The sequence below is a fragment of the Pholcus phalangioides genome, unplaced genomic scaffold (genome assembly GCF_987345545.1).
Source record: "Pholcus phalangioides strain wild (caught in Gottingen) unplaced genomic scaffold, Ppha-v1.0 ptg000016l_1, whole genome shotgun sequence".
Taxonomy (NCBI): domain Eukaryota; kingdom Metazoa; phylum Arthropoda; class Arachnida; order Araneae; family Pholcidae; genus Pholcus; species Pholcus phalangioides.
Window position 1 is genome coordinate 5,092,416 of NW_028301609.1, and position 13,923 is coordinate 5,106,338.

The window sequence follows — 13,923 nt, forward strand, 5'->3', positions numbered from 1 at the left end:
CCGTATGCGAAGTGCTTCCCGTACTGACTATTATTATTATTATTATTATTTATTTTATTTTTTTTTTTTCCTTTTCTTCCAGTATAAGTGCATTTCATGCCTTCTGGGGTTATTATTATTGTAAATAAATAACTGCCATATCATAAAAAATAATCAATACACAATTTTTGGGCTATATGGATACGTTTCTAGCAATATAATTTATTTTTCAATCTATATAACCAGGGCTGGATAAATCGCTAGAAAATCTAGGCACCAGAAAAAAATTTTAAGCGCAAAAAATTTTACTTGAGAAAAAGCTCAAAATAATGGTTCTTTTGACTTTTTCATATTGGTAAATATGCTTCTACTACTACTACAAACCATACATGCACCTCATACACATTCCTCTGTGGAATTTCCAATGAATTGGTGCATGTTGGAATGGGCGTGTACCTGTTGTGAACCTGATGTGAAGTTTGTTTCTGGGTAATGCTTGTTGTGTGTAGTGCGGCTATCTGCCATCAATTTTTCTAACTATGAATGAATTGTGATGATTGAATAATTGTACCGTTGTAGGTCTGTTGCTCTCTGTGGCGAGGGTTTTAAAGGGGAGATTGGCTCACATTCATGCCTCTAAGTTCAAAATCACAGAAAACTAACTTCAGCCAACCACCACGTGGTGACAGTGAAAAGGCAGATATGCCACTATAAATTCCAAACGTTTTGTGCTGCTCTCAGCCTGCAATTTAGTGACTACACAAAGAAAATTTTAGGTGCCAATAACAATTTTTTAGTTGCCATGGCGACCTGGCACCTGGGATTTGTCCAGCCCTGTATGTGATCTTTTGTCACTATTGAAAGCTTCTCCTGTTTCGCATGAACAAAATCTGACACACACACACTTGATACATAATTCATGCAACTAGGCTTGAAAATGTAACATATTTTTGACATTTTTAACACACCATCATCAAGTGTCTTTTCATTAGTCCAATTTGTTCGTTCTTTGACTTTCCGGAAGTGAGGATGATTTTTTGCTAATCCTGTATCGAAGACAGCAACTTTCACACCAGCTCCTACAGATAACAATGGAAACAATTTTTTAATGATTCACGTTGAATCATAAAAAAAAGAGAACAAACAAAACGAAGCTATTAAATAAGATTCTCTCTTGGCTAAGAGATCGTTCTGAGTTTGAGTATCACAACCCCATTTTTCTCCAACAGCAGCAGTTGACATCAGAAGTTAATACAGATGAAACAGACTAAAACAAACACAATCAAAACTATAGTAAAATATACTATTGATGACCTTGACTGACTGAATTGTGGAAAATCGCCATTATTTTTAGATCAATTTTTCTTGATTGGTTATTTACCATGCATCCAGAATGCTCCAATGACTGGTAGTAACAGTCAATTCATTGATTTTTTTCATCATTCTGCATTGGCTATGGAATGGAAAGCATCCCACATCTCTCAAAGCAACTGGTCCAAGTTCAACTTCCAAGTCTGAGATGCATAGAGTCAATACTCAAACATACAATGGTCTTTTCAGCCCAAGAGAATTTTATTCATGGAATGACTGATGCAGCTACTTACACACTAATCATGTTCACAAGAAAACAATTTCATGGAAAAACTAATTTTTTTGCTAACCTTACCTCTTATTCCAATGTTCCATAGAACATCAGCTTGCAAAATACTAGTTATCTGCCGAGGTGTTGAGCGTAGTAGCTTACGAGGGACAAACTTAGTAGCCGTTTCCCAAAACGCATTACTCTGAAATTAGTTTAAAAGTTGCAGAAGATTAAAACACTGATTGAAAAGGATTGCAATTGAATAAAATAAAATTTTATGTTTGCATGTTACATTTCTGATTTCAATCAAATTTTAACTCTTCTCAGCTAAACCTCAGAATCAGCCGTCAAAGACTATCTTGAGTACAGCTCAGGCATAGAGAAATTTAGCAGATGGTTGTGCTGTACATTGCCATGTAATTTTGCCTGCATGGCAATGTACAGCACAACCACACCATAATTGCCTGTAAATTTTGTTACTTTATTTTTAGAAATTCTGATCATAAAAGTAAGCATATAAGAAGCTGATACTTTTCAATCTTTATAATTAAGGGTCAAACTAAAAGGAAAAAACCATAATGAACGGGGTCTGTCTACACTTTTATTTATAAATAGGGTTTTTTTGTCAAAAATGAACTGTAATTTTATGGGAAGCAAAACAATCTAATTAATTTTGCACAAAAGAAATAAAATTTGGAATTTACGGTTTCGTTAATCTGTATTTTGTGAAGGGTCCAGAAAACAGGCCCAAATTTCAGCTGGGAAGACCCCTATATAACACCAAATTTAAATAGAATCTCCTTTATATGAAATAAAGGACAGTCCACACAATTTGATACCCATTCAAATATTCAAAAGATTTGAGATATCAGTAAATATTATAAACCCCCCCCCCCATTTTAGCTCTAGAGCAGTTGTTCCCAATCTTTTACGCCATGCCCCATCAAAGCATCTCTGAAATCCTGATGTCACCCACCTCCACTGTACTTTGGTCAGTCCCTCTCCTGGGTGAAACTTCATATGGTTCCATAACAAGGCCTTTTTTTTTGTGCTTTGCCTCCTTAAATTTTGAAACCAAGGGTTTTTGCCCCTCCCTCATTTCTGTTTACTTTTACTTAATCAAAAGCAGTAGTTCTAAATCAGGAAGCCTCAGAGAGATTTCAGGGGGGTCTGTGAGTTTGGGTGACAAAACAATTAACTCATTATTTTTACATTGCTACATACACAATATTATTTTTTAAAGGAGTTCATGTGCCCTTCATTTTTCATCATTTTATTGGCACCGGGGGGTCCATGGACTTTATCTTACACAAATTTTTTGAACACCACAAAAAAATTAAAAACCCTAAGTCAAACCCCTGATCCAAACGGAAAAATAAAAAAAAAGTAGTCAAGAAAATGTTTAAAAATTTGAACTGATATAGAAAAATGAAAGGAGTTCAGAAGATTCCTCATGCTTTCATAGAACAACTCAAATCATCCCCCCAAAAAATAAAATAGCCCCTCATTGTGGGACGTCGGCCCCATGTTGGGTATCAGTGCTCTAGAGCCAAAATAAGAGGCTTCAAAGCTAACAAACAGCTAAACATTGAATTTTACATTTTTTTTAAATTTGCTGACAAATGCATTTTCGACCACTAACCTCACCTACACACTGTCATGCATTCTCTGCCTTTGAACATGACATATAAAAACTTACAAAGGCTTCACTGAAAGAATGGGAATCACTTATCTTGAAGTACTTTATGTTTAACAAAAAATACAATATACATAAAATTTACAACAAGCTATTTACCAATGACAAACTTGAACGTTTCCTATGGAAATGCCACTTTGGATGGAAGACACATGAATAATTTGAATGATTTGAATTTGGATCACCAGCACTACCATCACCATTTTCGTTTGCACCATCTATGATATAATAAGGTATTCAATGATTAACATACACAAAGTAATAAGTATATATATATATATATATATATATAAATCAAATCACACTTAGAAAAGTAGTTGGAACTAATGGTCAGACTGAGATCATGTTTCAAAGCACAAACTATTGGAATTTTGAATGTACTTGAATCCTATAATTATTTAATGCAGGATCGGAACTAGAGGGCGGCAAAGAGGGTAACTGCTCCAGGGTCAAATTTTAGACGGGAACAACAAACTGTTATAAAATTATAAAAACTTTACACTGGGGCTACCCCCCCCCCCCCCACACATACACACAAAATCCTAGTTAGAGGCCTGATTAATAATGAGTTTTAAAGTGATTGGTTTAATTCAGTCTGGGCAATGGTTGGGTTTTGAATAGCTTTGGTATCTGATTTTAATGTTTCCACCATCTGATTACATCTTTAGTCTGTTAATGGGCCCGATCTTTGTCAGGGATTTACAATTTAAAAAAACACAGGCAGCAACCAAATATCCAAGGAGAGACAAGCACATATGTTTTTTCGCAGAAAAACCTTTTTTTAGGCAGCAACCAAAACTTGACTATGTCTATGGTATGACCTTTTCTATGTTGTGTGGTGGATGTATTTCAAATAAATTCCAAAAAAATTTGCACTGTCCTCAGACACAAATTTAGCAATCACACATAAAAAATTTCAAATGTCAATGCCACAAATTTTTTTAGCTACCATACTGATCTGGCACATAGGATTTGTCACAGCCTTATCTTTGTCTAGTGCAAATGGGGAAATCTAGTAAAGAGGTGAAGATGCGAGACATTTGCAGCAATTAAAAAAAGGTGTATTGCCATATGAGGTAGTGGGAGGAAAGAAATGCCTTATTCTTCTTCATATAATCTGTGAATTACACATAAAAAATACATTAAAATTTCTTAGTTTGAATTATATACTGCCGCGTCTTATCTGCTTATTTTTTTCTTCTTCTGAGAGGTTGGAATAAAAATAAATATTAAAAAATTAATTTGTAAAAACTGCCTTCATTTTTTATTCTTCCAGGTACCAAAAATCACATTACCTACATTGGTCTACATTTTTTTTTCTCACACACAGCACAATCACTCACACGGGAACTGACAAACACAAAACACAGTCTCTTACTTCCTTTTCTTTCATAGGCCTGTCTGGGCTCTTCTGTATTCCCACAATCGGCCATTTGGAGCAGTGACATAATTAGGAAGGTGCACAGGGCCCACTTGGAAGGAGCCCAGAATGGGACCTTCTAAATGAGCCATTCTGAGCACAAGAATAGGCAGAAGGGGGGGGTCTAAATGCAAATTCTTGCATAGGGCACAGGAATGGCTAGTTACGGCACTATCTTGGAGCTGGGCATGGGAGCGAGAGTTGGATTCTGATCGGTACAAAATTACAAGTACATATTCCAAAGAAGATGAGAAATGACAGTGATACATGCAGAATTAGTTTTCTAAGGAAATTCTGTGATTCTGTATATAAAAAAATATTAACTGTACCATTAGTTTCTGTGACAGTTCTGGTGACTTTTCTTTGAGGAGTAACGTGCTTTATGTTTGGATGATCTTTTAAAGCATCGATACAGTCTTCAGATTGATCAGTGTACAACTGAAAAAACAATTGGTATATACATAATTAACAGATTATTAAAATGTTATTCAATAATAATTTATTGTCTGAAAATGAAAAAACTGAGTATATAGAGTAGCACACACACACACATGTTCATTTTCTTCTTAATGTTTCTCCAGTGCCAGGGGTTCACATTATCAGGAAGTGTCTTTGGTTGTATTACTGAAAACTGAATCAGAAGAGTTTGTTGCAAACTATAAATCTAAGACTTTTCAACAGTGGACTAATCATTACAGTCTATATCTCGGCAGGTGTTGCTTTGTCTTGATTGACCATTGTGGAGTTGGAATGTGTCATGTTTTTTCTAGAAAAAACCTCAAGAGAGTTTGCCTTAAAAAGCTTTGTTGGGCGCTAAGACTTGATGAGTGAACGAATACTTTTTTCAACAAGCACAGCTGTTTTTTTCACTATCAGCTATTTATCAGATGCCTTTTCTATGCCAATGCCTTCTATTAGCAATTTTTGTTTTCAAAAAAAAAAAAAAAAAAATCCCTATGCTGACAATATAATTTCTGCCAAGTGCACCTCAATTTGTTGAAATTTTTAGATATTTTCAAAGTTCTTACAGATATTCTTCCAATCCTGTGTATTTATTGGTATATTTGCATAAATTTTTTTTAGAAAATTGATTTTCTCACTGTGTGTATGTTCTCTATACAAATCTCCAATTTTGGGCTGATAGTTGCCAAATTCTACATATATACCAAACAGGACCCGACTTGGTTTTGATAGGTTACTTTAAAAGTTTATCAGAGCTGGGGAAAAATGATTCCTAGTCCTCAACAACGTCTCTTGGAATGTTTACTTTGGTTACTGTGGTTCCCTAATAATGCGTCTTGGAATGGTCTGCCACTTCATCATGTCAGTACATGGGGAAAACAGGCAGTGCGGGTGTTACAGCTAGTTTTAAATTAGAGTAAATACGAAACAAATTTAACATAGCAGTTTCACTTCATTTTACAAAGCTAGACAAATGGATAAATGGACAAACAACTCAAGTAAATATGATATATTCGAGCCAATGATATTCAGTTATGCGGTTCAACTTCTTTCGAAACTATATATATATATATATTTTACAAAATTTTAATCACATTCTATCAATTCATGTACAATTATTGTATCAGTAGTGTAAGGTTCAAAAGAAAAGAAGTGTAAGAAGGCCCGGGAGAAACAGATGGTCATGAGCGAAAGAAAAAAGGGACATTCAATAAAGTGTGTAGTGTGAAAGTTTGTACCGAAGAGATGGTTTCATTTCGGATATTGGATAAAAAATGAAATAAAGTGTTTTCTTCTTTTGGCAGTTTAGAACCCATTTATTTTGCTCTGAAATCGCAGCAGAAGTACAGCCGAGGACCTACCACTGATAAGAAGATGATGAGGGGAAAGCTTACTAGTAGTATAAAATCAATATATCCTTACTTGTAAAACATCAAAATCACTTGGAAAATTACTGGCAGGATTATTACGAGGTAATAATTTCCATGATGATGATGGTGACGATATTGTTCCTGAACACTCATGCAAAGCTGCTTTAATGAATTTCGATCTTGCTTCGAGTGAATAAAACTCCTTGAAGCTCACGATATACTCTGAAACGGAATGATATTTACAAATCATGCAAAATTTTTCCTTTGTACAACGTCAACAATATCTACTGAAAACATTTGAAATGCACAAGTGTGTCACGAGGCTGGAGCACGAACATACCAAAAATCAAATGCACACTAAAAATATCTAACACTTTTGTTGTGATCCACCTTTATACTTTATTAAATTATTCACTTCAAACATATTTAAAAATATCAATAATTAATATATAGAGAAAGATGTACTCTCGCCACTTGTTAATACAATATATTCTGAAAAACTGGCTAATTATGTAGAGATACTGATTTTTGGAAAAATTTCATCTTTACCACTACCGGGACTCGAACCCAGGTCCCTCAATTGCCAGTCTAGTGCTCTACCAACAAAGCTATAGTCACAGATAGACTATATGATGTGCCTTTGGACACATATATATATGCTGGATGGTACCGTGCGATGGCTGGTGACAGCAATCAGCTAATAATAGCACGTAAATGACATCAGGCCACCAGATGGCAACACATACATAAAGATGTACTATTCACTTGTTAATATACATATCACCATCTGGTGGCCTGATGTCATTTACGAGCATTATTAGCTGATTGCTTTCACCGGCCATCTCAAGGTACCATCCAGCATATATATATATGTGCTCCAAAGGTGAACTATTCTATCTGTCCCTATTGTTTAGTTGGTAGAGCACTCAACCAGCAATCGAGGGACTCAGGCTAGAGTCCCAGTAGCAGCAGAGATGAAATTTTTTCCAAAAATCAGTAATGCTCTATATAATTAGTCAGTTTTCAGTAATCTTGAATCAATAATTAAACATTAATCAAATCGTTTTAAACAATTAAACTGCAAGTTTGGCGTTGATAAAGTCATGTTAATTTAGGCATATATAAGAAAAAAACTAAAAACAACATTTATCACAACTTAAAAAAAATTGCTTTACAAGCCACTAAAAATATAAATTATAGTAAAAACTGACAAAACCAAACTAACAAATAACCTAGCCTAAATTTTTTCAAAATGGAAAAAAAACCTCTCACACACACCATCCTATACCCCCTCCCGGGACATTCCGTGGCAAGAAAACTAGTGCATTACATTTGCACGGTACCCCACCCCTTCCCCCATCAACTGCCATTTTGGGTAACTGAGAGAGACCAGCATGCCAGGAAATTAGAGTCACAGATTCTGGAAAATTCTTAAATATCTGGACTCGTAAGAATAAACTGAATTGGCTGATTTGAAACTTCTCTGTTTTCTGCATTTTCAGATACTTTAGTTTTATGAATTACTTCGAAATTCAAACTTCAGGCTTACTTTCGCTTCCATGTCTTCTTGACTCATTGCAAATGTTGAATACTAATGTAAATGAGCTAAATGGAAAAATTAGTAAACTGTGAAGTAGTTTTTTTTATTCTTTGACCATATTTTTAAGATTTAAATAAGCAGAGCAAAAAATTAAAAAGGATTGCGCTATAAAACAAAATATTACAATACCAAAGAAACAGCCTATTTCTTCAAGGTCTGAACACGCAAACAAAAAGTGGAAAACGCAATATCCGTGTTTTGCATTATGCTGCGATAGTTAGAGTAGAGAGATAAGCAAATGCCCAATCTTTATTATTGAATTCATGGACAAAACACATTGGCTACAGTGAAAACTATTATTTTATTCTGATATTTTAAACTATGAGTGAAGTGTACCATCAAATATTTGTACCATTGTAGGCCTGCTGCTCTCTGTGGCGGAACTTTTTTAAACGGAGATCAGCTCCCATTCCCATAAATACCAAGACCAGGTGTAGTTCAGTGGATCCAGTTCCTGGATCATTTACAGTGGTGAAGGAAGGAGGATGGGGGAAAAAAACACAGGTGAGCTAGGAAAAACTTCTCTCTCTACTGTTACACTTAGGGTTATAACCAGAGAGCAACCCAAAGTCTGTCTTGGCAATAGGTTGAACCAGATAAGGGTGAATTAACCCCTTCACCTAAAGGCTTTTGGCAACAAATTTGAACAATGTGCAGTTGAACTAGAAGAGATAAATGTAAAAAAAAGGTAATATTGTTTACATATATGAAAAAAAAGAGAAAAATATGAAAACAGGTTTTTCATTCTTTCTTCCTCTTACAGCCATCCTTTCAGTAATACTATTGTTTTTTTAATTGTCAAACAGGTGACTTTGACCAGGTCACATATCATCATTCACAGATTCATTTCCTTCGTGAAAACACTTGTGCTAGCCCTGCATATGGGCCAATAACTGCATGTTTACCATACACTTCCTTGGTTTGCTGATGCATTTCACGAACTCAAACTGCACTAGAAACAAATAACACCACGTTGCTCTTTGTTATGGCGAAAATTTTGCAAATACAGATGAAAAAACAACAGATTGTCTGTTGGACAATACTGCCTTTCGACTGCCAGTACATATCATGTGATTTCGCGTGACTACCTAGGATGAGTCCATTCTGCACTATAGGGGTTGCCTCCCTTACATTGCACTCTCCTGCACACAAAGTTTTGCCATGCGCATACAAAGATTAACCAAATCATAACCACTGTTCCGTTTTCATTTGATCCCCCCTTATAAAAAAACATAGCCTAATGCTGAAGTAAAGGGAAAGAAGAGAAAAATTTTTGTTAACAAGTTCACCAATGCAGAGTCTTGACAGAAGGAAGAGAGCACAAATGTATTTCTTCCATACACACATAGGAAGGAGATAACTTGTCATTAGGGCTATACAATAAGAGCTGCTTCATGATGTGCCAGAGTCTGTACAAGCTGGCATCATTGCTCAAACCAAACTGAGTGCACCCGCTTTGCTGTCATGCCAATATCTATAGTTTGCACAATCATTGTACTGCCCATTTTAACGAATTTGTTCCCATAATTATCTTTTCAATTACTGTCATCAATATTTGTATATTTATTGGCTTGCTTTGCTCAATCATTAAAATATTAAAATCAAGAAACTTTGCATTTTCTTATGAGGTAACTTCTACTAAAAATATTTTTCTCGGATCCATTTCAGTTGAATCCTGTACGTAAGTTAATTTCAATTATGTTTTGAACGCTTTGTTTTCATTTGCATTAGGTGTAGATTTTAAAAGCCTTGGACTTCTTTATTACTAATATAACCATGACATAAAAACATGGAAGCAAATATAAAAAACAAATATCCTACTACAAAGCTATAAAATGTTTGAAGTTATTGATATTATCAAAAGATATTATTGCTTACCAACTATTTCTTGGGTTAAACCCATTTCTTAGCTTATAGATTATAAAAATACTACACACGCATACCTGTGACATGAACTTACTTACATGATCACTTACTTAAAACAGTACAATAAGCAACTGCACTGTAAAAAAGGCACTTCAATTCAACGCTTCTTGTGTGCTGATATCTGCTAAAAAATATTTGAGCAGTGAAGTAGGACGAAGTAGCTCCAAGGACCCCCCCCCCCCACTGAGCAAAGGCAAGTGTGACTTCAAAAGGATAAAACAGCCCTTACTATATAGCCTACTACCTCTATGCTTCATAAACGTAGGCATATATATAGGTAGTTAGTAGTATGCAGTTTTTATATAGTTACCTTACATTTTAAGGTTAAAATCCCTTTTCATCGTTAGTTAAATATGTTGCCAAATCGTGAGCAGTTCAGTTATTCTGTGAATTTTCCAAAATTTTCCCCATCGATCTCTTTTACACAAATTGCAATAGTTTATCCCTCAGTCCTTCCCACTTATTCACAGATAAAGTTAGTTCATTATAAACTGTACTCATATATATATATAACTAATATATATAACATATCTATATATAACTAATATATATAACATATCTATATATAACTAATATATATAACATATCTATATATATCTATAATATATCTATATATATCTATAATATATCTATATATATCTATAATATATCTATATATATCTATAATATATCTATAACTTATATATATAATATATATATATAATGCATGGAGACATCTTATTGATGTCTGCTGCACACAAGATATGCTTACCATTATCAACAATTTCAGAAGAAAAGTCAATAGTCCAAAGTTGAGCACTTGTAAGGTTATGAGATGATGGCCGCAAAGGTTGTGTGCCAGTGAAACATAGGATGATATACACTAACAAATAAATAAAGTTATATGAATGACAGATGCTATGGCATCTAGCACCTGAACGTAGCCTGACTTTATGCCACATTGCGGACACTCAGCAGTTCTAACAAAACCAGGATTTGAAAGGCAAAGGATGAAATCTTTAAGAGTAAAATTCCCGAGATCCAGCTACAGCACCATTCTCGAGCAGTTTGGTAACAGCTGCAACTTGAAGTACAGCCATATCACCTGATTTCCTGAATGGAAAAAGGCTAGAATATATCATTTTGGATTAAAAAGAAATGACATTAACAACTCATAGATATGCAATACACAGCGAGTCCTCTGTATAGACTTTCTTTCAAACCAAGCACAACTCAGGTCTATCGCCATGGGCAATTTACTAGCTTGCGAGTTGAGCCAGAAGTATATATACCTAACAGTCTGATTTTTCATTGTTGTGATCTATATTTCAGAAGTGAGATAAGTGTAGTGATTGAATATTTGTACTGTTTGTAGGCAAGACTATTTTAAAAGGGGGATCAGCTTGAATTTGTACCTCAAAGTTGGGGGAGGGGAACCATAGAAAATAAACTTTATATGACCACAGCAGTGGGGTTCGAACCCAGGTCCTCGAGATGCGAATCCGTTACAATGACCCACTATACCACCACAGTGGCTAGTATAAAGACTTCACTTTTAATGCAACCCTGCTTATACAAGGCCTTATAACTAGGGTTTTTGCACCCCCCCCCCCATATTTAAAATTTGCTAATTTCATAATGGTGTTCTTTGTTCCCATCTGAAAAACTGTCACCCCCCCACTAAATTTTGCCACCCGGGGCACTCTGCCCACCCTACTAGTTCTGGCCCTGGATTATAACATGTTCTTAAAAGTTTCTTCCAACATAATTGGGCAAATTAAGCTTACTCGTTGTTGAATTTATCCACTAAAGAAATTATTTACACTGAGTGACCATTTTATTGTGACCACCTTGTAAATATTTTGTTTTGGGCCATCTTCTACATTTAATACAGCGTTGATTCTTCTTGGCACAGACTACGAGATGTTGATAGGTCGTTAGTGAAATCAGAGACTCATGATTGATGAAAAGCACTTTCCAATAGTGTGAGATTGGATGATTGTGGATCAAAACGTCTGATGGCTCTTTCAACCTCATTCCACAAATGCTAAATAGGATTGAGATTCCGGAGAGTGCGGGGGGGGGGGGGGGGGGAAGGCAACGACGTAAACTCTTCTTCCCGTTTCTTGAACCAGTCATGTACAATGGCAGGACATACTATCTACCAGGACTGGACAAATAGCAAAAAAAAATCTAGCTGTCAAAAACTTAACCTGAAGAAAAAGGTCCAAAATGGTAGTTTTTTTTACTTTTTCAGGGCATAGTGGCCCTTGGCAGATACAGATTTCAGCAACAATTTGATTTTGCAGAAAAAATCCTATAAGGTACATATATAACCTCTATCTACAGGATACATGTATTTAATGGCGAGCTTCAAGCACTGAGAGATTGAACTAAAAAAAACTGAATTGTCATCAAAAAACCTACTAAAATTACTTCGGCGAATGCAGATTTCAGTGATGTACCGCAAACAAAAGACTGAATTTCTCCTGAACTAGATCACAGATATGGTTCATTGTAGGCTCTTTTGAAAGCTGGTGCAATGAACAGTTTTAGGTAAATTAGATTAATTGAAGCTACAAGGGTGTTTGTAGAATTGGCAATTAAAAATTTCGGCGATAATTCAATATTTTGGACTATACCGATCTTTCAACACTTGTAGCTCACCATCAAATCAAGATATTTCGATGAAATTGGCATCACTTTATAGGATTTATTCATGCTCTTTTTAAATACGTGCTCAGTTTGCGTGTAGATCTCTTAGAAACTTCACAAATTCACGTTTATTCAGATTTGACACATTTTTTTCTCACAATCCATTATCCGCCATAACTCAAAAATGGTTTGAGATCAGTTCTCATTGGTAGGCTGCTTCATGTTCCACTTGGGCTCATCGATCACCCCTCCCCGTTTCATTCGGCATAACATGTCACGTTCACCCCGTCAAAATATATATATAACAAAGGTGATATTACCCACCATTCACTTAATAGTAGAACATGTTATTTATATCAAAATAAAAATTTCCAAACCTTAGTTTTTTTAAAATTTTCATACATTGTGAGATGAAATTGCACTTGAGAAAAGAAAGCGAAACCCAACTGATAATTATAAATGCAGAAATAAAAATGGTGATTATAACGTCATCTTTTCACGTTAATAACAGCATTAATATCAAGCACATTACTTCATTTTAAAATCCGAGATATAGATCTCATCTGTGGCATAACAATGGGTGGTGGTGTCTACAACGAGGCCTCCCCTTGTCAACCGAAACGCCCAACATTACTATTAACTGCATATTTATGGCGCAGGTGCTATCTTTCAAATAGCTATTAGCGTTAAATATAAGGACACGGAAGCCATAATTGCTAATCTAATTGTGCTAGTACTATTTCTACTATTTGTAAATATAGGGGATGGTTAAGTTCCAGACCAAAGTTCAAAGACAAGGAGAAGTGTATTATTTTCAAAAGCAGGAGCCTTGCAGAATACTTGCAAAATATGAACTTGAGGGAATAATTATCTAGAAAAATGTTCTTAAAATAATAATGATTCAAGAAATTAGAGATAGTTTATATTTGAAAATATAAATACAAAGATGAATATCCGGACAATACACAATGGTCCCGGAATCCATATTCCGGGAAATATGGTCAGAATGTTACTTCTACAATTTTAGAAAGATATTACAACTTTTGCTGCCATCTATCAAACAATTCGAAAACTTTAACAAATCACAAACGGAAAAATAAGACAAGCCGGATTTCCTAGGAATAAGTTTTTTGCGCCGCGTGAACCGAATTAGACCACTTCGCGCCGGCAGAAACGTGTTACATAATCACACTACGCGTTTGTGTTTTCCTAGCGTGCCGCATCAGATCACAGGGTGGATATATTATAATAAAT

General features: G+C 35.1%; 1 protein-coding gene across 2 annotated transcripts in view; it reads right to left on the reverse strand.

Annotated features, from left to right (window-relative positions):
• Positions 1–13,458, reverse strand: part of S1P (membrane-bound transcription factor site-1 protease) — a 37,032-nt gene extending 23,574 nt beyond the window's left edge. The window contains exons 1-7 of one of the 2 annotated variants that reach the window (XM_089245859.1): positions 13,202–13,458; positions 10,787–11,127; positions 6,562–6,731; positions 5,007–5,115; positions 3,357–3,475; positions 1,646–1,763; positions 948–1,058 (exon numbers count right to left, since the gene is read on the reverse strand). In XM_089245859.1, the coding sequence (XP_089101985.1) occupies positions 948–1,058; positions 1,646–1,763; positions 3,357–3,475; positions 5,007–5,115; positions 6,562–6,731; positions 10,787–10,976 (817 nt within the window). In that variant the 5' untranslated portion in view covers positions 10,977–11,127; positions 13,202–13,458. Of the gene's footprint in view, positions 1–947; positions 1,059–1,645; positions 1,764–3,356; positions 3,476–5,006; positions 5,116–6,561; positions 6,732–10,786; positions 11,128–13,201 lie in introns of those variants that run through there. The other variant, XM_089245858.1, reaches the window with a different exon arrangement.
• Positions 13,459–13,923: the final 465 nt, after the last annotated feature.